General features: G+C 39.6%; 3 protein-coding genes across 6 annotated transcripts in view; 2 read left to right on the top strand and 1 right to left on the bottom strand.

Moving 5' to 3' along the window:
- Positions 1-7,596, top strand: part of errfi1b (ERBB receptor feedback inhibitor 1b) — a 13,701-nt gene extending 6,105 nt beyond the window's left edge. For 2 of the 4 annotated variants that reach the window (XM_088403947.1, XM_088403956.1), the window contains 3 exons: positions 2,080-2,208; positions 2,506-2,579; positions 4,877-7,596. In XM_088403947.1, the coding sequence (XP_088260073.1) occupies positions 2,168-2,208; positions 2,506-2,579; positions 4,877-5,787 (1,026 nt within the window). In that variant the 5' untranslated portion in view covers positions 2,080-2,167 and the 3' untranslated portion in view covers positions 5,788-7,596. Of the gene's footprint in view, positions 1-2,079; positions 2,209-2,478; positions 2,580-4,876 lie in introns of all 4 variants that reach the window. The other 2 variants (XM_088403930.1, XM_088403939.1) reach the window with 1 other exon arrangement.
- Positions 7,193-19,489, bottom strand: emc1 (ER membrane protein complex subunit 1). Its single transcript, XM_088403922.1, has 22 exons — positions 19,350-19,489; positions 18,167-18,294; positions 18,012-18,077; positions 17,847-17,940; positions 17,638-17,766; positions 16,834-16,960; positions 16,575-16,724; positions 16,332-16,499; positions 14,910-14,981; positions 14,708-14,806; positions 14,470-14,566; positions 13,864-13,980; positions 13,279-13,478; positions 12,650-12,799; positions 12,388-12,549; positions 12,179-12,298; positions 10,067-10,204; positions 9,760-9,933; positions 9,447-9,657; positions 9,291-9,375; positions 8,443-8,572; positions 7,193-8,233 (listed from the first exon to the last, which is right to left on the bottom strand). Exons 1-22 carry the CDS (start codon positions 19,439-19,441, stop codon positions 8,054-8,056), a joined length of 2,889 nt encoding a protein of 962 aa, XP_088260048.1. The 5' UTR covers positions 19,442-19,489; the 3' UTR covers positions 7,193-8,053.
- A 731-nt stretch (positions 19,490-20,220) lies between these two features.
- Positions 20,221-24,737, top strand: part of ubr4 (ubiquitin protein ligase E3 component n-recognin 4) — a 56,615-nt gene continuing 52,098 nt past the window's right edge. Inside the window, exons 1-3 of the mRNA XM_088407776.1 lie at positions 20,221-20,345; positions 24,344-24,441; positions 24,571-24,674. Of these exons, the coding sequence (XP_088263902.1) occupies positions 20,221-20,345; positions 24,344-24,441; positions 24,571-24,674 (327 nt within the window). The remainder of the gene's footprint in view (positions 20,346-24,343; positions 24,442-24,570; positions 24,675-24,737) is intronic.

The following is a 24,737-nucleotide window of genomic DNA, read 5'->3' as shown; positions in this document are numbered from 1 at the left end:
CCATACACGCACACTCTCCATATAAACAAACAAACCCTCTAAACCGACTACACCGAATGGCTGAGTTTTTTTTTTTTTTCCAAAAAACTGGATACATTCTGTTTCATAAAGAGTATTTAGTGGCAGATCATATCACATTATGAACATCATAAATGTTAGTGTTGCTTTGCAGTACTTCCTTTTCTTTGCTTTTCCTGTCTGCGCATGCTGTAGTTGTGCACATAATTTGCGTGTAGAGAGGCTTCATAGTCATAGACGTGAGTTGAATTGGAAAGACATTGCACTCCCAGGTTTTAGATTCGTACTTTGAAGAAAACAAAATCAAATCCACTCAATTTGTATATTTGAAGAAAAAAAGTCAAATACACAACATTTTGATACCCACAGGGAAACATTCAAAACACAAAACATACTACAGATATGAACGGTTAATCACCCTTGTGTCTTTTTGACAGTTATCTTACTGCTTAGTTTTCCCTTGCCTTTTTTTCCGTACGAAAACACAAATTAAAACATACAACAATTACTGTAGTAGTTTTGAGGCAAGAAAAGGATTTTCAGTCTGAATGGGAATGTGTGCATGTTCGGTGGGGGGGTTCAGATATACCATGATGAAACTTTTCATTGAGCATCACAGGAATGCTACACAATCAGCCACTGTTGTGAGGGCGGATACTGCTCGCTCTCATGGTCACACAGAGGAAGGAGGGCAACGAGCGCTGCCGCTTGTCCTCCCACATCTGACCTGGCGCTTGTGCAATTGTCCGCCGGCAGATGACATTAAGCTGACACATGGCTCTATTGATTTGTTTTTGTTGTGACTACAGTAGATTCCCAACGACTCTGCTGCGGCGCATTAAAGTGCCGGGAGAGATCATTGATGTGCTCCTGAAATTGCTCCATTTTCACTTAGTTGGCCTGAATGATTTATTCACTACTAATAGTGTGTCTTTGTTCATCTAACCAGCGGGGGTCCAAGCCCCCCTGACCGACCCCTCCGTACTAAACAACATTACATAAGAGGTTCAAGATCAATTCAAGTTAGAACAGCCATAAAAATAACAACAAACTAAAGTAATTGAAGGCCAAGTCAAGAGTTTAACTAGTCTAAACGCAGTTCGGTATTGTGATAAACATTGTGTTTGGGGGGATATGAATTAAAGGGGCAATGTGTAAGATGAAGACCGTTTTTCATTAAAAAGGAATAAATTAAATGACTGTAAATTTCAAAAACTTGAAATGTGTTCGTGATGACCGACAGTATGTTTTAAATACAAACATAGGTCTAGATATAATTAAATTATATCACATGGGGGGTGGCACTTCTCAGGAGGCGGCCATGTTTGTTATAGCTACGGACAATGGTAAATGCAACATCTGCAGCACCTCCTGCTGTCCGTGATGAAAAACGCTCTAATTCTTACAGACTATCCCTTTAAGCAGCGAAATTCACCTGGTTTTATCCACCTCGGGGTGTGGCCATGTTGCTACTTGCTTTTGACCAAAACTGACATAAGTTGCTCAGCTAATGACCAATCGCAACTCACCTTTTTTTCCTGAATTTGGTTACGTAATGATAACAAGCTGAGCTGTGATTGGTTGTCACATGGTTCAATTCTTTTTTTCTTTTCAACACCTAAAACACCAAGTATAATAAAATATATATTTTAAAATGACATGAATTCATTACGTTGAAAGATTCATCATAAAGATTATTTCTACAAAAACAAAAAATACAAGTAGTTTTGCCCATTTGAGGGTGCAGCTTAACTGTCTTGGTCTGAGAGTCTGTTTGCAAATGCTGCAGTTTTGAAACACCATATTGGGAGCTTTGTGAATCATTATAGCTAAAAAGTTATCCCACGCACTTTTTAATCTTTTGTTGCTACAGGCAAAATGTGTTGCTTGTTAGCTTACTTTTCTTTCAGCAATTTCATATGTTAAAAACAAACAAACAAAAAACATTAGCAATAATTCTAGCACCTGATCATGAATGACTTACACAAGTACCAATATCTAAATTGAAAGCTTTGGACTCTAGACTACTTGGACAATAATTTTGTTTCTTTTTTTCAACAGCACCGGTTGCCATGAAGCTATAATGGGTTAAATGGAGAGACCTGAATGTTTTCTTTAAGAAGCCCCACTACCTTGTGGACACCACAACATGAGTGAGAATAACGACTGGGGACAGCATGACTTCAGCAGGTAGGTTCTCATAGTACATGATGTTTGAGTTTGTTCTTCTGTTTTGACTTATGCCTTTTAAAATCAGTTAGTTTGAATTAGTTTTTGGAGCAAAAATGTTAGTGTTTCTGTTTAATGCTTTGTTTTTGTTAGTTTTAAATCATCGGTTGATTGAAACTTGCAGCATGTCGTAAGCTGGAGTAAATGTCGTCATCATCGCTACGCAGCATGTAATAACTCACCCAAGACGGGTTACGTGCACAAATGATTGACACGTGTATGGCTGTGTAGACTTCTCAACATAGGCCTGCTTTGCAGAGTGTGCTTGGGCCTGCCGAGCGACGAGGTGGAACAAAAGTTGACCGAGCAGCAAATGGTCCAAGAATGCAACTGTAAGTCTACTTCAAATCATTCTATTATCATGTGTAGCCAAATCAATATTTTGATCAATCGAGACGAGTAATCTCGTTCATGGCACTGAAAGATTTAAAATAATACAACTACATTTAAGAGTACATTGAGAGAGAGCAAGAGTAATTTGTTAATTGTTGAATAGGATTGGGGAAAAAAAGCAAGCGGTCCTAAATTCCATCTCTAAGTTCAAAAAACAAGTCATCATTTAAATTGACAGTGTAGACAAATCACAAAACATAAATTACTTAAGAATACGCTCTTGGTTTGGTCGCTCACTTGTCAGAACGTAGGCAAAAATGTTGATGTAAAAATTAATGTTTGCAAATATTTTTGTTGAGATGCTGAAATTCTGATACAGTATCCAATTTAACATTAATAATACATTAAACAATAATGCTATTAATTTAAACAAGGTCTTTAAACAGTTAGTTGATTGTCATAACATTATAAATTAAGTTGATTAGTTGTTGATTTAATACGCTTATATTAGATTTTTCCGAATTGGCAAAAATCTGCTGATTTGAATTTATTAATTTTGGTTGAGACTATACGGTATTAATTGTTCAGCAGATTCTGCCAAGTATTGGAATCTGCATTTTGCTCAATTCTACGTATGTTGTGCGGGCCCTAATTCTCACATTAACATAGTTCACGAGTACACTACATGATGAAAAATCCCCCCTCCCCCCGCTATTGCCAGGTCACCAGCTGCTCTTGCAGTCTGGGCCGCGTCGGATGTTTCCATGAGGAAAGTTATGGGAAGCTCTGTTAAGATAGTAGCCATTCGCTGCTTTAATCAGGCTGTTGTGGCTGATGTTTGACGACAAAGGTGACAGGTTAAGCGGTTGTTTTCTACGCTTGCGCTCCCTTTCCTGTTTGGTCCCTCTTGTCACCTGCTCCCCCAAGTGTTTAGCCCCGTCCTGACCAATCACCAAAGCTTGACTGATGAATTGCATGTTGTGTTCCACTTTCTTGCTCTCAGAGCCATTTCCCCCCAAGGAGGAGGCTGCGATAGCAAGACCTTGTACAGATAGGCCAGTAATTATTTGGACAATGAAACACTTTGAATATTCTTGCCGTAGTACACTCACACAATGGTGTAAACAAGCCGTGTGTCAGCCTAGTGGGCATGACTGACAATTTTTTATGAATGCAAAATGCCAAGCCCTCTGAATGAGTTCAGATTGCAGTTTTGACAGCTTTTTGCCCCTTTAAAGGGGACGTCAAGTCAACAGTCTCCTTTACAATAACGTGTCCTGTGTGCTCCCACTTGTCCAAACACAGTGTTGTGATAAATACAGTGTTCCCTTGCCACCTCGCGCTTCGCTTTGGTTGGAGAGGATCCAAAACCTTGTAGTCACTGACACACTTTTTGTGGCTTCAGTGCTTTTTGCAAAAATGTATATGTCGTCCGTCATATATTGACAATCCTGTATATCCAGTGTTTCCGACATTGCTTTACAGAACCGCCTACCTGATGTATTGCAGCAACACTCCCAGACTCAGTCTAACGTGGAGTCTGAACCAGTCCAACAGCCTGTTAATATTTGGCCCTGTTCAGCTGCAAATAAAGGCGTTTTTGCTTAAAACTAAGCGACCTCTTGTCATTCCACATATACTGAGTCATGGCATCATATAAGTGCATTTTGGCCCGAAGGCCCAAACAAGGCATTCCCTTTCACAGTTTGTGTGTGCATGTTTGTGTGTGTGTGTGTGTGTGTGTGTGTAAATGAAAAGAGATGGACTGCTGCTTTGTGGACTTTGCCTCCCTGTCGTCATGCGATGGAAGATTACATATTGTCACTTCAAGAAGTTCAGTATTGTGGCAGGAGATGGGACTCAGGGCAATGGAGACACAGGGAGTCTTAGTGGTCTCGCTCCATGCTTTGGCACGCTATATGTTGTGCGTTGTCAAAGAAAATAAAGTCCAATACACCTACCATGTATGTTTTTGGAATGTTGGGGGAAGCAAAAATGCCCAGAGAGAACCAACACGGGCACGGGAAGAACATGCAAACTCCACACAGAAAGGCTGAGCAAGCTGGAATTGAACTTGGGACTCTGAACTTTGAGACAGACATGCTAACCACTCTTGTACCGAGCAGCATGAAAGAAACAGTGCAGTAGCTGCCAAATACAGTATTTGGCTAAAGTTATACATCAATGTTCACTCCACATTACACTGCAATTGTTTTATGTGGGAAATCAAAGTAGAGTCTAACCAATTTTGAAAGTTTGTCACGTGTCCAACAAGTTTTAATTTGTGCTTTTACAGCCAACCTCTCCCTACCCAAGAGTCCGCCCTACTCCGATTCCTACTGGAACCCATTGGACAAGACACTTGGACCTCATGAAGGAGACCAAGTGGTGCCTTACTGTTCCTCCCACAGATGGACAATGTTTTGGGGCCCGGAGAAAGAAGCCAAACCATTGCCACCATTACCTGACCCGGAGGAGCTCATGTCCGACGAGGCAGCGGATAACGAAGTGGAGTTCTTCACCGGCGAGCGACGGCCACTTCTTCAAAAAAGCTGTCCTAAAATGGTGTGCGGCAGCAGAGGTCAAGTAAATCGCGCATATCAGGGGGCGTCATCGCATCCTGGGAACGCCTCGTTGGCGTTCTCCTGGCCTGGTAGGAAAGACCGATTAACAGGCAGAGGGAGTGAGCTCGGAGCTAATGACTGGCCACCCGCTCCCCTGGCAGAGCGCCATCAGGATACGTCATGGAGTAGACAGCCTGACTGTAGACTCAACTGGTTCTCCTCCTTCACCATCCCCTCCGAGAAGCCCGAAGTTCCTCCTCGCATCCCCATCCCTCCGAAAACCTACCTAAACACTGCGGCCGGCGAGAAACCACCCAAAATCCCACCCAGGGTCCCTCTGGTACCCCCATGCCCGCCACGTTCCCCGAGTCCAAAAAGCCTCCCTATTTACATTAACGGCGTGATGCCGGCCACGCAGAGTTTTGCTGCTAACCCGCAATATGTGAGTAAGTCGCTGCTGAGTGAGAGGGCGCCCCCTGCGGCTCAGCTCGCCCCTTGCATCGTTCCTATTTTGAAGGACGGAAGACAGGCCAGTGCCACCCACTACATCCTCCTCCCTCCACGGCAAAAGACATTTGCGGAGAGACGAGGGCGACTCTTGAGTGAACCCGCCAGGATGGGAAACGAAAGGCAGAATCGTTAAAAGAAACTCTTGTTGCTCTGATTTGACATAAGGTTTCAAATGCCAGAAACGAAGATGACTCATTTGGAAGCATCCATAAAATGTGTCAACCGAGTGCACTTCAAAAGCGGCCATCACAAACATTGAGAAATATGCGGCGCCTTCCGCTGACGCTTCCAATTCTACCACTTCAAACTTCGTTTTGCTCGCTGTGCTCTCTCAAACTTTTTATGCTGACAGTCATTGACACTACCCAAAAGTTTTGACAGTTACTCGCGATGCTGCGTTCAATGACTGCATACACAGTAGGACTATTCGTGTATCTAAATATCCATAGAAATACTCATTCAGTACACCAACCAGCATTGACTGTTGCGTGGGCACATTACAGGAAACTGTGTACAACCAGTTTTATGATTTATTTGACGCACCATATTTAGAACAGCCACATGTCAACTCGAGCTGCAGGATACACATTTTTCCGTCGGTTACTCAAACACACACACGCACACACATTCCGCTATATAATTGGCGAGAGTGAAAATGCTCATTCTCTGCCTACAAGTGTCCCAATGAAACCTGAACAAAACAAATTCCCAAAAACACAGGTGGGGGAAGGTATGGTTGCGGACAAAATCACCATCGCACATTAATAGAAGCCCACAGGTGTTAATTGAGACGCATTCCGGTCATTTCTGCGCAAAAAGCTGTCAGACCTTACCGTTAACATGGTTTTTTTTTTCTCAGAAAATGACCAATCGGGAATACTTAATTCACATTTTTAAAATGAAAACGGAAGTGCACGAGAGCACCAGTAACATTTTTCCTTGAAACCAAGTGACTGACTGCTCAAGTTGGACAGGATCCACAAGCTGAATTCAGGCGCCTTACTTTTCAATTATTTTCAAGAATATTTATATTAACGCGGCACTGAGTTTGTAATTCCTAACATTTCGCCAGTATTAGCCTAGTATTTGCTCCGGGTCAACGTGGAAATTCTCTTAACATTCCAGTATTCTCTCTCGAGCTTGTAAGATTTAGTTGCCTTGTCGTTCCCAAGGAACTTCCTTTGGGGACAATATTTTATTCCAGTACTCCGTAACATTCCGATGACAAACCATGCTGCAACTCAAGCAGGGCAGATACTAATCTTGATAAACAAGCTGGGCTTGTCAGCCTTTTCATTCTGTGTTATTTCCATACGATGCTGCTTGAAATCCTGTGTAATATTTAGAAAATAGATCTCATCATGACTGAGTCGACTGAACAAATGACCACAATCACTGCACAACACAGTCCGAGCAAATGAAATCATCTGGTGTCTTAATTGTAACCAGCATCCCTTCTTTTAGCTTTGGTCATGTGTTATTTTGATTTTAAAGCTTTCATTGTGGTTATTGCAAATCTCAAAGAGGAAACAGTGAAATGCTGATTACTAAGATCTGCTGATTTATTTTCATTCAGTTACTTGACTAAATTCCAAACAAAATGAGATTTCTGATGACATCATGTTAAATGTAAACTTTGTGATTATTTTCTCAGTATGTCCAGTGAACATAATGGGCACATATAATTGCGTTTGTAGAATTAGACAAAACACAGTACAGTACTACAGTGTATGTTCACCATGTGTGTGTATGCGTTGGATGTGATGTTACGTTTCCTCCAGTGCTGTGTTTACAACCTCTGTTACACTGACAGGTTTCACATTCTCAACAAAGTTATGTATCCACCTCAGTAACAGTGAATATTGTTTGGATGTTGTGAGGCTGTAATCAATGTGTAAAAACATGATTTATTTATAAATAATTTATTAACATTGTGTAAAAACTTTTTTTTCTTCAACACCACAGACAATGGTAATTTTACTTTAGCTCAATTCGACATGTTTGATGCCACATATAGCACAATAAGTGAGCAGCGTGACTGCCCTACAGAAATAAATGGCTCACCTGGTCATTCTCTGTGGTAAAAGTGTTATGAATGGGCTAGCTGTTTCGCAATATTTGCAGCAGGTTAGCATATTCAAGTATTTTTTTTAGATTTCATCCAAACATGGCACACATACAATAACTCTTACTATGATTTCTTCCTTTGAATGGAAAATAAGTTAAAAAAAAAAAAAAGAAGACAAAAACCTTAGTTCATCTAAGCCCTCCCTCACTCCTGCAGTTCCTTAAGGGCATTTTTGTTTTTTTTTTAACTTTTGCCTGCCTTCTTCCCAGGCTGAGGCGCAATGTGCAGCGTCCGGACTGTCTGAAAAGTGGGGACGGAGCTGGCGACTGCTTTACCGCCAGGCCCTGTTAAGCAGCTTGACTTCGGCCAACCTCTTGCTGATCATGGTGGCAAAGAAGAGCGCAAAGAGCACGCTGCTGATCAGCATGTAGTCGTAGTCGTCCTTCAGTACGTCAAATTGTTTTGAGGGGTAGACGCGGGTTTGGTAGATGTCGAGACCGTACGCCACAACCTGTGGGGGTGTGAGGGGAGCGTTTCACTTCAGTGTTGTGCAGAGCTACCATAGAAGTCACACACTGTTGCAGAAGTACAGACGGTTTTGTAAAAAGAATTCACTGCGAATTATATCCAGTACTCGGGAGTATATGTGTGACAATATTTCACGCTAAATATGCAGCCTAAAAAAACACATGCAGGAGGATTTAGTGAGGGCAGACTTACCAGACATGTGGACTCCAACCCAGAGGGGGCAGTGTAAATTCCTCGCACTCTAGAAACCGTCTGATTGTAGTTGACGAACCATTCTGTGCGGATAATCAGCTCAGGGGCGTAAGGGATCAAGTTTTCCTCCCTGGATAAGATGAGAAATTATGAAAAATGTACAAATTGGCAATATGTAAGTCAAAAAGTTGGAATATTTTGGAATTTTTCTTTAAAGCGAGTTTTATGTTTGGCTTAAAAAAATAGTTGTTTTTTTTTTTTTAAAACGTCTTTTCAAAAGGTCACAATATTTCCGTATACCAATGCTATGTGCGATCATTATCTTAAAACATTTGATGTCTTACCTCAGTGTGGTCTTACTGACCACAACCAAAGTATCAGAGCCACAATATTAATTCATCAACCACTGCCGCAATTTTTGGACTTATTTTCGGTCCTGTATAGGTTCAATCGATAAGAGCACAAATTATTTTAACAATGTTCCTAATAAATGCTCTTGTCTCCATCGCACCGTCAAGACTAAAAATCCGTCCAAAGAGGTGTACTCTGTGGTTTGCAGAAGAAACCCCACACACTTAAACAGTGAAGTAGGAAACTTGAGCACAAAAGGCGATCAACCAAACTTGAGGTCTTCAGTCAGTCTTTGTGCGATAGCGCGCCGAAATATAAAGGGGCTCTTAGTTTAGCTAAAACAAATCATTTCTGAAGTCCGTTACCATTGTTGTAAAAGCACTCTCGTTTATGATTTCTTTTTTTTAAGTTATAGTTATTTTGGTTAGATTTCATTAAGTATTTCTATTAGTTAGACTACAAAAGAAAAATAAAACATGTAAACCTAAAATGCTTACCGACTTTGCTCAGATAATATTTCAGGCCTCCGAGGGTCGAGGAACATTTTGGGCAGTGATAAAATCCCACCAGATGGCAAGCCAACTGTAAGAAAGAATAGTGTTGACATTTGCTGCTTTTAAAGAATATGGATTAATAGGGTTAGGGAAACTCACTGAGCAGATGGCGGCTAGTGATGCCTTTCTCGGTCAGCGTGGCCTCCATGGTGGAGATGGACGAAGGGAAAATGTAAGACTGCTGCAGCACCTGCGGGGCATGAGGCCGATCCAGAGAGCTGAACACGGTGCTGTTATACAGCTCCATTCCCTCGTAAAGTTCGATCACCGAAAACTCATTTCTTCGGGACTTGGTGCTCCAGTATTCGTACTGCAAATGGGCAAAATGCAAACAATGATGACAGAACCCTCTTGAATGTCTTGCTAATAGCGCGAAGATGTTATGTAAAATCCAGGATGCGGCCAAGCTTACCACCACCCAGTTTTCAGAGTGCACAACGTGGACTGGCCCTCTGGCTTTTCTCTGAACTGCCTCATGGATAATTCGACCGGTCACGCCGTCGATCAGCAAGATGCCGATAAAGCTTCGCTCTTGGTGTGTGTCCGTGCTCTCAGTCACCAGTGCCAGTAGGTTGGGGTTCAGGTACTATGACATGTAGGAATAATCAAAAGAAACCATCAATGTCCAGAAGACCGACTATAAAATGCATGCTGTTTATTCTCTTGGTGGAACAGCTTCTCAAAACATGATCAGAGAAACTCATGTTTGTTGTATTTACCTTATAGAGGACACTGCGATCTCCCATGACACGGCCTTGGGAGTGTACATGCTCGTTTGGCCTTTTCCCTTTGACCGAGACAATTTTCTGCACCTCTGTGGGGATAACAACCTCCCAGATGAGCTCTGTTGACAAATCCTGCAAATGAAAAATAACACTAGGTTCATACTGCGGCCTGAGGAGATACAAATCCGAATGTTTTGCCCCTATCCGACCTGTAATGCTAATAATGCTCAAACTGCTTAATTCTGCACATAATTTGAGCTAGAACTTAATTTTTGATGGAAGTGTGAACAACACGGATCCAATTTTTTCAAATGCGACCCAGGCCACTTGGGTATGTGGGACTGAGTTCAATTTGTATCCAATCTTTTGAAACGCGACGTCGGTCAGAACGGCCAGGTCGCATTCATCCGACACACACATAACAAGAAACAAACCTCACAATTCTGTGCTCAAAAAGGTGTAAGGAGCTTAAAAATAACTAAACAACAATGGCGGACCAGGCTTCGCAATGACAGCCATTCGGCCATCCATTGTGATACTTCCGTAGCACACGAATGTTAAGCGCGCACGCTGTACAGTATGTGATGTCACGGTGTTCTCTGTGCATGCAGGGCTGTTTTGGGCCGTTTGGCATTCACAAACATTTATATCTAAATTTGTAATAATTTATAATTAAAAAAAGGTTTGCATCTTACACATTCTCACTTTAAGGAAGTCAGTACAGGTTAATGCTAACAAAACATTCAAAACAACATATTGAGTTAATGAAAAGCATCGCTGTTAGATACAGGAGTGCACATAACTTTTTTCGTGAGTTACTCACATGAGTATCAAAACGTACTGTTTGGTACGCACCCTTTCTTTCATTAAAAAGTCTTCCTCAATGTCATTTCCAGTGTCCCTCCCACATAAGCGCCCACAAAGGCGCACTGTGTACACACAGTGACGTCGCTTTATTTGTTTCCTAAGTTCATCAGTTATGGTTTGTGTGGTTTGTTCAGGACCCAGTTTGATTAGTCCAAGAGAGCCAGAGGTAAATTCCCCATCACTGTAGACTGTAAACAATTCACTGTAAACAATCTCATTCACACCCTCACAAGAATGATACGCAGCCCCGACAGCCAGTCCAAGCAGGTTCAGTAAAAAAAAAAAATCTCCTCAAAATAGGAAGATATGGAACGCATGTTGTTCCAGCAGTTTATCTCATCAACTAGCAAGAGGGCGATTGGATATTGCCTCTCGATTAGCTTGTTTGTTAGCCATAACTTTTGCAACATTTACGTGGTCTTTTCATTCTTGTCAAAGAATGGCTGAAAATTTTCAACCCTGTATCAAACGCACTGGTTTTGTCTGCTAGATGAGGACATGAGCGGTAAATCTTGCAATATATTTAAGAATGTGTCAAGCCACAGCACATCTTGGAGCAACTTTTCGGGGAAAAAAAAACGATGTTCAGCTCAGGCTCGTTTGTTGTCACGAGTGACAGGTAGAGTACACGAATGCGCAATGTGAAGCATGCAATGTTACGCATCAGTGATTTCTGTTGCACACGAATACCACTTATTTGCAGACCTGGTTATAAAACAAGTTTTCATTAAAAAAAAAAAAAGGACGTGGTATTATACAAATCAAATGTTCTTTCAGTTTCAATCAGTGCCCCCCCCCCCCCCCCCCCAAAAAAAAAAAAAAAGAGCATTTGACATACTAATTGTGGCACAAAACAAAGATAGTCACATACAATCTTTATCATCTGTGAAAAGGGACTGATTGAAGAATTTTGGGTCACCTTCTATCATTGGATAGCTATTTCTGCATTATACTACCCCCAAGTGGCCAAGGTAGCACACAATCACGATGAATTAATAACGCAACAAACGGCTTAATTCTGTCCTGAACATCATTTATGCTAGGACTTCCAAGTCCGATATTGAAGTTTCTAGGCACATTTGACCATTGATCACAGCCACATTTTTTATGCAAGCAGCTGTGGTATGATTAGAAACAGTGAGTGGAAAAAAAAAAAGTAAAAAGCAAAAATCACGGTTTAACTATAATTAATCAATTGAAAAAAGGTAGTAATATCATAGCAATACAGAAGTAACTTGCCGTTCGCAGCCTGTATCCAGTCAGCCTTCCCTGGCTGGAATCCACTAGGTAGAAGAATATAGAAGAAGCCATTTCCTGGAGCTGCTGCAAGACATTCTTTGTAGAGGGGAAAGCAGTCACCTGTGGTTTAAAAAAAAAAAAAAAAAAATCAGTCTGGAGTCCACTGCAACAATAGCTGGATGTTCATTTCTACCAATGTGCAGTCTGACCTTATACTGGTCATCAACAAGCAGTAGGACTTTAGCGTAATCCTGGTCCATGAGTGGAAGCATGAGCGACTGAAGAATTGGCTGAGGCAGAGCAGGTGGGGCAACGTGACTCTTTTTCCCAAAGATGGGGTTAAATACATGGAGTGTTGTCAAGCCTGTGTCCTAGTAGGAAAACAAAACACTGGCGGATTAGGAATAACTGAAGAAAAAAAAAGTTCTGAGATTTGAAGGCCCCTTTCTCTGAGATCATGTTTTTGCATACCTTGTCTTTGATGAGCAGTGAGCACTGAGGGGGATGAGGGAAGTGGGCAGTGGTCCGTTGCACCATGAGTTTGAATGCCGCATTGGATGGGATGTTCTCTAGGTAGTGCCGCCATAAAATTGTGCCTGTCTTACTGTCAATACCAAAGAGCTGAAGAGAGGAGAGAGCTGATCTTCAACGTCAAAAGTATTTGGACATCGGCTCCCAACTTAATAATTCTTTTTTTTTTCCTATATGGGCCAGGTTTCAAACTCCATTTGAAGTGCTAGTCACAAACAAGAGGCTGACTTCCAAATAAATGAATAAACAACTACTTTAAAATCTAGTGAAAAAAGGAGTAGCAAATGTGTAGGAATCTTTTCTAATTTCATCTGTATCTATGGCTAGAAAGCAAAGTGTGGAGAACCACAGTCACCTAAACACAAGGGTGCAGTCAATGAATGAGGTGAATCAATCAGTGTCAAATGCTTCTCAAAACCCATTAGAATAATCAAAACTTGATTTTTCTTTGCAGTCCATGAGTAAATGTGCATGGTCAAATGCCTGGTGTGCAGGCGAGTCGCCAACTGTAATAGTTTTGATGAGTTCACTTCAGTTGCATTTGGAAGAACCAAGTGAACATATGGTACCTTGCCAGACGCAGTGACCATGACCATCATTTTCTGCAGGTTGAATTCATCTCTTGATAGCGTCTCGATACTGATATCATTTTTAATTTGGCTGTGAGGTTTGCGTGCATCATAGAAGAGCTTCCAGAGGTGAGCGATCCAAGCTTGCAAGAGGATGAGCTGAGACGACAGGCGTTTCAGCACCATGGACATCAGGCCATCTTGAAAAGAGTTCAAAGAACACAGTCAATGTTTATCACGGCCCATGTAGTCACTCACATATACACTGGATTGACTGTGCATGGCTCAAGTGATACAAGACATCTTCAGATTAAACTGTAACATTTGGACATGCGGTGTTAAACCAGGCTATTTTACCTAACAGATGAGGAGGGCAATATGAGGGACAAACAAACCTAATCTATAAAAACCACAAAGGCTGAGACATTTTCTTTTTACCTTGAATGGCTGTACCCCAGTGCAGCAATAAAATAGAAGAAAAATTGAAGGTACGAGAAAAAATGTGATCGAAAGACTGCGTCATGCTGTGAGTCATAGAATGCTGTAGAGTTTGATGCTTCAAAAGTAAAACATGTTGATGTTTACCGGCTTTTTTGCCAAATTCCCCCTCCAGCTCAGCCTGTGTCCCCGTGAGGGGCAGATCCACCATTTCCATGGTCACTACATCTGAAAGGGACTCCTCTCTGGTCCACACGACACGCCCTGAAACCAGACATACTTACTGAATGCTCTTTAAAGTGGTAGAACAGCAGGCAAATGCCTCATTCAATTTGACAAATACATTTGAGGTAATTTGCCAGGATATTATTTTTTGCTGCTCCCGTAATTCAAAGCACATCCCTAATAACCACAAATGACACTGGATGGACTGGAGATTGGATAAAGGTTAGCCACTATACTGCGCTCATTACATTTAACACTACTTTAATTTGTTAAAAATGCATCACTTATAAGATCTGGCTAAAGCTCTAAACAAGCAAAATCACATATAATATTTGCATCATATTCATTATTTAGTAATATAAAACGAGCGAGGATAAGAAGCTATAAAAAACTGTATATGGGGGGGGCACTGTTTATATTAAAAAATGCATCATCGTAAACGTATGTATGTGAACCCCCCCACTGCAAATAAATAAATAAATAAAATAAAAACAGCAGCAAAGGACATCTTCAAAGCAACATAAATACCTGGCTGTTGGATGAAGCTCAATGTGTGGTCTTCAGTCTGCACCATGACCCTATAGCCAACAGAGTCATCTTTCTTCAAGAACATCTGAAGGTACAGCTGAAAGACAGAACAAAAAGGATGACGATATAGCATGAGCAGCCAGTGTTTGACATCCATATGATCCAATCAGAAGAGATGACAAATCCATCCAGGGACTGACCGGCACCTGGAAACTGATTTTAGAAAATATTCCATCACCTTCTCTGGTTTTCCACCATTTGGATCAATGTTAACATTCGTGGTTGTGTCGAGAAGTCGGCGCCCAGTTTCTGCGCTGAACAAATTGACATTGCAGGCCTGAGTGAAAGGAGGAAAGTGATCATGACAAGTCTTTAGGAATGACAGGCTGGTACTCCATATTACCATGCAGACAAAATATTCAAAAGCCATATTGACTCACAGTTTTATTTTTGGGAGACATAATAGCAACAACAGTTTTCTCTCCGGTGGTGGAAAATGAAGCCAGCATCGCCTGCAATTCAAGACAAAAGCGAAGCATCTTTACTCTTTCAACTGGGGATTTTATTGATATGAGCCGATAAAAACAATTAAATGAACTAATATCAATAGACTGTAGACAATCACAATGTGTCACACCACCATTTAGTTGATTTCCTCAAATATTCCAATTAGGGCATGGTTTAGAAATGGTTCAATGAATTCACTAAGGAAACAATCAATTTGAGGTTTTTCTTTTTCAAAAATTATGTCATTAAAGATTTTTTTAAACAATTAGGAGTTATGAAGTGTTTAATTCCGTTTTGAAATGTTGTATCGTATTTTTATACTAATAACTGAGTAAAAGAAGATGCTGGTTGGTGATTAGCATGAGGCTAATATTAATCACAAATAGCTAACTACTATGCCAGCACAAACATTGCAAGTACAGCATAGCTACATGTAAGTACAGTACATCGTTGGGTGCTAACCGTGAAGCTAGCCAGGCTAAAATGCTATTCTTGATGATAGTTAATACATTTTAGTTAAATGGACTCCAGAAAAATGTACATAATTCATTAAAAGTGATTTGCTTATTAAAATGCAGAATGTGAAATTGAATGCATGACACTATACTGCGGCCATGCAACACAAGAATAATTTTGTTTAGGTCTCCCAAATGATTTATATCATTTGATTTATATTTCCTGTTGATTATATTGTATATACTAAAAGACACTTAGAGTAACAGAAGAACATTTGCTTAAAGGGTGAATAATATATGAAAAAGGGATCCGTTTTTTTTCCTTTAGATTCGGATTGAACTTCTATTCTAAACCTTGAGCGGTTAATTGGTGAGCCAAAAACGAGATCTGTGGTGTGGCCAGTGATAGCAAACACACCCAAAAAAATACTACTTGAGTAGGAGCAGAACAATCGGAGCAGTGTACATACACAAACAAACATATTGATTTTTACAAGAACAACCTTTTTATATTTTTAGCTGCTCAAAGAAGGGCTCTATTTACATTTACCATATAATTTTCAGGTTTTGAGTACAACAAAGCGCACTATGTAACTTGTTATGCCATAAATTTAAACTGTGTTTTTTGCCACATTGTTTACACAGCCTGTACTTAAATTTAAATTTAAATTGTTGTTATGGTATGGTCATGTTCAATAATTTACATGACTGAGCTAAACTCCTAATCTAGACATATTTTTACTAATGCGCCAAGTTAGAGGATGAAGATTCTTATTATTTGGAGCACTGCTTCTTCTGAGAAAATGTGAAATCAGTACTGCGTAAAATTCTTAATCAAAAATCAGAGTCAGTGGTAAATTGCATCAAAATCGATTTTGCAGAAGCAGATTTAATACATACAGGCTTGAAATCCCTCAGTGTGACGATCCGCCCATTGTTGAGTTGAAGAAGCAGGAATTGGTCAGGACTGAGTTGAAGGAGGAACTCCGAGAGGGGGTGTCGGGAAGGCTTGGGCTGGGTGGACACCAATATTGGCTGGAAATTGGGCGTAACATCAAGTCTCAGTGACTACGGATAGAGAAACAGTTTGAGGCAAATTCAAAATACTGAGCTATGGAGAGATTTTTTTTTTTTTCCCCAAACCTGCAGAGATATTTGGGTCATCTGTGTCTGTGCATGAACATCAAGCATGTAGAGGGAGGCGGACAAGGTATCCACACAAGTCAATATTCCCTGGCCAACCATGGCACAGCTGGCTTGTATGTTGAATAGCCATGGTGCTTCGATGGAAACCTCATCAAAGAAAAAAAGACAGTTAAAATGCGTGAACATCGCCTAGGCATTATTGGCATGAAGTTTTTCAAAAATGCTGAAGGTACCAATAACTTTATATTGAAAATACCTGCTTCATTATCTCTCCATCTTCCACACTGTAAGTGACAACAGCAATGTGGGAATGAGGCAGGATTCCCAGTACATACACTTCCCCAGTTCCTCCGGAATACACAAACTGGTAATCCACTGTCTCGCTGGAAAGACGGAAAAATAAATATTTGCATTATTTTCCAATCTCTGGTGAAGGATAAGTATTGTCTATATGGTGCACATAAAGTGCAACACAATTTAGCTATGTAGCAATGCTTTTTGTTAATATTGGACGGGCTTTAATCTTTAGTTTAGGATTGTAAACCTGCTTCAAGTAGCCAATACTTGCATTGGCTGCCATTCTGAGCACTGATTCCTTAAAGTAAAGCCTAGTATCGGCCCGATATAGTAACTTGGTATTGGTAGTCACCCATTGCTAATATAAAATACAAATGATCTACTTCAGGCGTGTTAATTTACTGAATACTTTGACTTGCAGTCTTTTCAGCATTCCCTTTGATAAACATAAAATTCTACCGAACATTCAGCATAAACACAAGTACAGTATATAAATTAAACTTTTGTTTATGGACACATGATATGTAAACTGAGGTGGGGACCAGGCTGGCAACAAAAAGCAAACATATCCGTGAAAGGGATGCTCATTGCTTTGCATAAGAGAATTTTAACCAGAAAAGGGAAAAAAAAAAAAAAAAAAGACATGGTGAAACTAAACAATCAAATACTCAAAAGTAAAAAGTGGACTTTTCTACCAAAATTGACTGTTATATCAGTGGTTGAAATATGAAGATGATGACTATAAAATGGTTGGGATGCTTACCTATCTGGGAGATTCTCAATCCACTTTTGATGACCATTCGAGAGATAATGAAGAGACAAGGCAGTTTTCTTTAAAACAGCCACGTGCTTAACAGTGTCTTGCTGTCCAACAAAACACGCCGCTTGGAAACTGTTTAACAAACACAGCTATCGTTCGACACTACAATTGACAATGCAGCCTGAAATATCACAAGTCAAGATGTCTGTCACCTGCCAGAGTCCAGGACTATCTCCCAATTCAAACCACCGACATTTATATCCCAGGAACGCAGGATGCGGCCATTTCCCACAATAAGCACAGCATCTAGCAGACCAAAGCAATAGTTCAGTCAAGACTGTACACGTCAATGTGTTCACATTAGTTCACAAACTCACCTTGTCCATGATGCAGAAAAGAATTGATATTTCCCTCTGGCCCATTCTTATCCACATGTCGCCAAACTGTCAGAAATGAAATTACAGTACGCTACTTGCCAAGTCAGGCAGTAAAGGCAGTGTACACTAGATGCAAGCTACAAAAAAAAACTCACTAAGTTCTCCAGTCCTGGTGTTCACCGCAGCGAAAACATTCTTTTCGGTTGCCAGGATCACCTTTTTGGATGACTGCGTATGTGCATCAAAATAAGCAAAGCGGACATTGCCAAAATATTGCTGCCTCCTGTTAAGAAAATTTACATATAAGAATGGGTGAGATGGATTCATCCACAGAAGATATTTACCATTACAGTGTCATTATTTACAATTGGAACCCAAAACAAGGTAAGCCGGAATTACTAACAATGGTGACAAAATAAGAATTCTGAAACTAGTATCAGTTTCTAAAAAAAAATAATTTTAAACTGAATGGTAAAACTATTAAAAATAGTACAAATGTAGAAAATGTATTTGAGAGTATTTTTGGTTGGTGTAAGTCAAGTAAAAACATTTAAAATAGTATTAAATGTGTACAGTATGTATATGTGTGAATATATATATAATAAATAAACTTGAGTACAGTACAGTATTAAGTACAATAGCATATCTTTGTAGTAAAAATATTATGAAAAGCTGAGTGAAAATATCTGTATAGTTAAGTTCTTAGAACAGCCACATCGATATATTGAAAATAAGGATGGCATCGGCACTTAATCATTCCCAATATAGTTTTCACAAGTGTCTTAGTAGTAAACAGCTTAAGTTTAGCATCATGCAATAACCATATTGAAAACGCTCTTATTCAATACTGTCTAGAGACAACCAAACGCAATTGGTCATGGTAGAAAAACTACTATTCCGACAATTTACTGTAAAATATGAAAACGTGTTTCTCATTGTAAAAGTATAAAAAGGTTTATCACTAAAACATTAGATTGTTTCTGTATTGTAAAAAAACAAAACAAAAAAACATAAAAAGCACCCCTATATGTTACAATCGGGGTGCTTTTTTTTTTTTACAATTTAATAGTCACTTAAGTTTAATAGGTACACAAGTACTGCACCGTATTACTACCATTTCAAAGCAAATCGTCAGATTTATAAATGTCATCAAAAAATTAAGCAGCAAACAGTAACACAGGTAGTTTTTTACGAGTATTCGATTCAAAATTAAGACCAACTACACAGAGATCAGAGCACACATTAGCGCACCCGGGCAGGTGTTAGCATAAAGCATGTTCAGACTACGTTAAAGGAGTTTGAAAGCAGACGTCTTTCAATCGTTTGCCGTATTGTTACCAGTCAAATTTTCCCACTTGATCCTCAAACACGGCATCGACAGCGACGCATAACATACACACTTTGAATGCCAATAAAAAGATTTTAGCCATTGCCACAATCAAATTTGCCCAGCGCTCTCCGGGACAGACAGCAGGAAGTCGGATGCTTCCTTTTTCCGTTTCGTCTCGTGAGACGTACTGCCTCCTATAGTTCGGAGGTTTCGTGGTCAATATAAAACGCAATACTACAGAACAACAAGAATGCGTCATAATCGAGTGTAATTACTCAATTCAGTCAGATTGAAATGCTATATACATTATAATACATCACACCTACGACAGGGTTCCATCATTAACATGGATCGGAAGTGCTTTCATCTGTATCTTGTTTTGGTAAATGTATAGGTTGATTGCAAATATACCATAACGTTTTGAATATAATTCTACGGCTGGGATAGTTACACAATCAAAAATATTTTAATACTTGAATAACAGCCTTAATAAGTTCAGTGATTGTGATTAAAAAAAAAGTTTCGCCACATCTAATATGGTATATTTGATGTCGTATCGGAGGAACGTCCCAAACTAATCAATGAGGCTACTACCGATGACGCTCAGGCTCGTCAAATCTTGCGCGAGTCCTTCTCCTTGTGTGTTTTTGGCAAGAAAAAATACTTAATAATATCAAGGTTAGGCGACCCGAAATATTTAACGTATCATCTTACGTTTTGTGACGTGAATTTGAGTGTGTAAGAGTAAGAAAGAAAATGTCGAAGGATCGCAACGAGTTCTGCGTGAAGCGTTTTACGACCTGACAGCGCCCCCTGTGAAGTTACGAACTCAATTTCTTCTTCCCCCAACAAGCTTTTTTTTCTCTATGGGATTTCAAGATGGCGTCGAGCGGAGGAAATGGGGAACACGAATGGACAACGGCGGTGCGGCCACTATTATCAGCTTCGTACACCGCATTTGAAACGAAAGAGCTACCGCAGCTTATCGGGTCCATTATTAACAGGTGAGCGGCCGCGTGTCAACACTTCGCCCACCCTTGTTTGCCCGAACACCGGTCGTATCCACCCATGAGTACGCCGTCTTGCTAATTTGCTAATGTAGCTTTGCTAGTGAAACTGAATGGGGAAACGTCAGCGAGTTAGCTTTTGCTTAGCTAACGTTAGCGCCTAGGCGGCTATTTGAGCTTAACTTGCATTGGCATCTACTCAGCTGCTGGCGTTAGCTAACGTAACCACTTAAATTATTTAAAGGTTAACCTAACTTGGGAGACATTTTTTTCGAACCACAGCACACAATTGCACACAAACGCATTGTTTTGTGTTCAAGTATGGACCTTTATAACGTTATTTTGCATTGGTGGACAAATCTGCTTCATCATTAGCTAGCTAACTAAACATTACAAATCAAGCTAGCATACGGGCCTGTCAAAAGATCTGGTTAACGTGACGAGGGAATGGCCACAAATATGAAAGTGTTTAACACAAAATACTGGTTTTGAATGGCTGGTGAATCTAGAAAAGATACACTGTCATGCCATTTCAGCATGTTACCTACTCTGTCACTTAATATGAGTGCCGGTGTTCATGGGGTGGTCACTGTACTCCTCTCCGTAAGGGCAAATATCTGGATTTTTACAAAAGTTAAGAAAAAAAAAGTTAAAATGCGTTTGAAAACTTGCACTTTTAAAAATGTGCTGCCCACTTGAAATAAGAAAAAAAGTGAAATTTAGGAAGACATTGTTAATGTTCGTAAAAACAACAGAAAGCGAATCTAACACTAAGGATATGTCATTTTACCAGTAGCGTTATTGCCCAAGTCAGTTATCTTACGCTATGTATTAACTGTTCACTGTTCACATATCTTACGCTATGTATTAACTGTTCACTCCCAGCCATTTTTACCCTTCACGCTCGGCTGTTTAATTGGATTTTGACTGATCTTACATCAATATTGTATTGCATTGCTTTACAAACATGCCACCCACTAAAATAAACTTTAGTGTATGACACGTATGTAAAGCAATACAGTTTTTTTTCTGCTGAAAGAAGAGTAATTTTTCAAACATTAGTCTCTTCTTTCACCCAAAAAAGAAAGTACGTTTCCATCTTGTTCTGTTTTTTAGCGATCACCATTAGAATACAGCTAAGTGGTCAAATTTGCATTTCTGTTGGAAAACATGAGCTTTTTGTATAAGCAGGCATTTCAAGCACAACTTTGACCACAGCACTATTATTTATTCATTTTTTTGCTTCTGTGACTTCTCAAGCATCTCATTTAATGTTTTCCTTCTACAAAATAATACAAAAAGGGCCTTTGAAAGGAAAATAATGTATTTGTACATAATACAAAACTATTAAGCTGAACTACAGCCATGGCTTTCATCCACGTCTTTTTCCTCCACCCTGTAAGCTTATAATTTGTAGAAATATACTTGCTTACCGCAAAATATTGGTTCAGTTGCTACAGTGTGGCTTGTATATGATTGGTTGGAGCGCTTACTTCCTCTGTACGAGGGGACTGGGGAAGTCTCTCGGCTGGTGTCGGTCGCACTGCTAGATTGTTCCCAATAATCGGATGAGGCCGCATCCGGATCTGTTTCACTTTTGTCATCCTTTTTGTCGTCATCAGCATCTTTCTCTGACAATCCACGCAATGCAAAACTAACCGGGCTGGCACTTGTCGCCTCTGAGGCAGTTGTCCCCTGGGCGGCTACTGCTAACGCTATGTTCAATGCTTGTCTTGACATCTTAGACTTTTTTGATTCCTGCTTGGACATTTGCTTTATGAAACATTTATGTCTTGTTATTTGGCAGTTTTCCTTCACGTTCTCTGTTTTTCGTCATCATTCATCAAAACTTGAGAGTCTCTTGTCAATTTTCTTCATTGTATATGCGTTCATGAGTTCTGCTGATCACTTACCAAATGCACTTCCGACACCCAGTAGCTGGTTTTACAGCTTTGAAAAGCCTTTTCAAAAAGCCTTGCCCTTTGGAGGGGCGATGCATCAGAACGCAGAGATAGATGACTGATGTGCAAACAACAAACAATTAAAAAACATACACCATACAATATGCTTGAGATAAATGTAGGTAGATTTTCTTTTATGTCTTCGAAGAATAAATGACCTGCGAAAATTGAAATGAGGAAAGTGGACTCATTCAAAAATGGACTTAAGCAATTATACTGCTTGTTAGGTGATGAATTTCTACCGAGCCCCAAATTTGAGGCGGAATTCATACGGTGATGTGTTTTTATGGTAAACATGACATTGTTTGGGTTTTTTGTCACACAACCAAAAATTTGACTTTGATACTACACCTATACAAAACGTATCACATTTATACTGACAAGATACCACAGAAAGACCATCAGTTTAGGTGTGGGATCATAGATGACTAAATGCGGAATGTATAATTCTTCATGGCAAAAGATTTGTGCCAGTGGATGATGTTAGATATCCATTGTTTTTGTGCCCTATCAGATTGTAGTATTACCTATATGCTGGTTCAGCACTGACTTAGCAATCAGCGAAATAACAATTGTTATTTAAATAGATACATCATGAACCATTCACATTTCAACACTGTATACACACACATTTGTCTCACAAAAAATACTGTATCAAGTCTCAATTAAATGTGTACTGAATCTGAATTCAGTAATGAAGCTGGGTATTACCTTTGTCGTAAAGTAGCAGGTGTTTCAAGGTTTATAAGCGCTATAAATAACATTGATACTCATCTGATCTATGGTGTTTCTTATGTATTAGTTGTAACATAGTGGATGTTTCATTTGATTAAATTATGTGGAATTGTTTAACATTTTGGTTCTTAAATATACTTTATAATGTTTACCTGTCATGTTAGGTGTCAGATTTAAACAGTGAATTTGAACTGCAAAATGTAACATAGTGCAGTAGACTTGTGTTCTCCACAGCTGCTGAAGTGCTGTCCCTCAGGTCTTGGTGGTACAGTTTCTGGAGGCTGAACAAAGTATGCCTACAGTCCACTGTGGCAAAAATGTTCTTTCGTGTACAAATACTGCACAACTATTCTAAAGTTAATTACCTCCGGTTAACTTTTTTTTTTTTGCTCCTCAATGAGCAGAGAGGGGCGGGATGAGCAGGTATGAGAACGAGGGAAGGGAACAAGACATAACTGAAAACATGGAATTTCTTACAGCTCTTTAAAAAATGCTACAAACAAGTGCTGTTTAGCTCCAAAGACATCATTAGGACCCCACATTTTTTTCTAGCTTACCAGGGATGAGACATTGGGATTTATTAAGAACATACAACAGAATGATAGTAAACATAAATATATCTATTTAAGCTTAACATGGTAGTCGGTTATTAATACACCAAATATTATGTATGCTGTTGAAAGAAATAAAATACATTGCTCAATGGAAAACACATTTTATTTCAATATATCAAAACAACAAAATATTTCAAAATGGGTCATGTATTTTTGGGAAAAGCTAACTCTTAGTCCTAAGAGTAAATGTGTGTATGCAAGATTGTAAACAAAGCCAATGTAAGTTTTCTATTCAAATGAATACAGTGTTCCCTCGTTACTTTGTGCTTGTACTTGTGTACTTTCGAGCCATCAATTCTTTGCATTTTTTTCCTCATTCATTAAAAAAAAAAAAAAAAAAAAAAAAAAGCAGATTGCGAAGAGGCGCTTTGTGAAGGTTTCCTGCATGCCAAACAGACGAGTTTGGGGGCAGGAAGGGGTAATAGTACAGTTACTGTCGAAGGCTTAATAATTAAAGATTTAAGTAAATATGTGTAATGCAGTCATCTTTTACTCAAATATGTAAAGTATAAATACTTTTCCCGTTTAAAAAATGCTGGTATCCACATACATTTGCATTAAGTTCCGGGTTTGAGGGGGATTTGTGGATTTCACTTTTCGGGGGTTTCGGTCCCCATTAACAGCAAAAAAAAAACAAAAAACGAGGGAATACTGTATAATGAATGATTTGAACTTTGATTTACAGTGAATCAGACATTCTTCATCACGACAAACAGTATGAGCCGTTCTACTCGTCATTCGTGGCACTCTCTGCGCATTACATCACCACAGTATGTGGGCAAAGTAGGTAACATCCATGTGTTTTATTGTGATGGTTATTACACTTCTTCTGTGAAGGTCTCTTGTGGATGACCTTACTTCTGAAAAAGTGGTGTGGAGTTATTAATAATTGCTTTCCGTTTTTATTTTTAGTACCAAGGAATCAGTTACTTTCTGTTGCTGCAGCATGCAAGGTTTTGATTGAATTCTCCTTGCTGCGCCTGGAGAATCCAGATGAAGCATGTGCAGTGTCTCAGGTGAGGTCAACCTCTCAACGTGTTGTAAATCCAATTAACGAATAAAAAAAGGACCATTAATAT

The sequence above is a fragment of the Hippichthys cyanospilos genome, chromosome 2 (assembly GCF_059441005.1).
Source record: "Hippichthys cyanospilos isolate Australia breed blue-spotted pipefish chromosome 2, RoL_Hcya_1.0, whole genome shotgun sequence".
In the NCBI taxonomy this organism is placed as follows: domain Eukaryota; kingdom Metazoa; phylum Chordata; class Actinopteri; order Syngnathiformes; family Syngnathidae; genus Hippichthys; species Hippichthys cyanospilos.
This window is presented reverse-complemented; position numbering and strand designations above follow the sequence as displayed.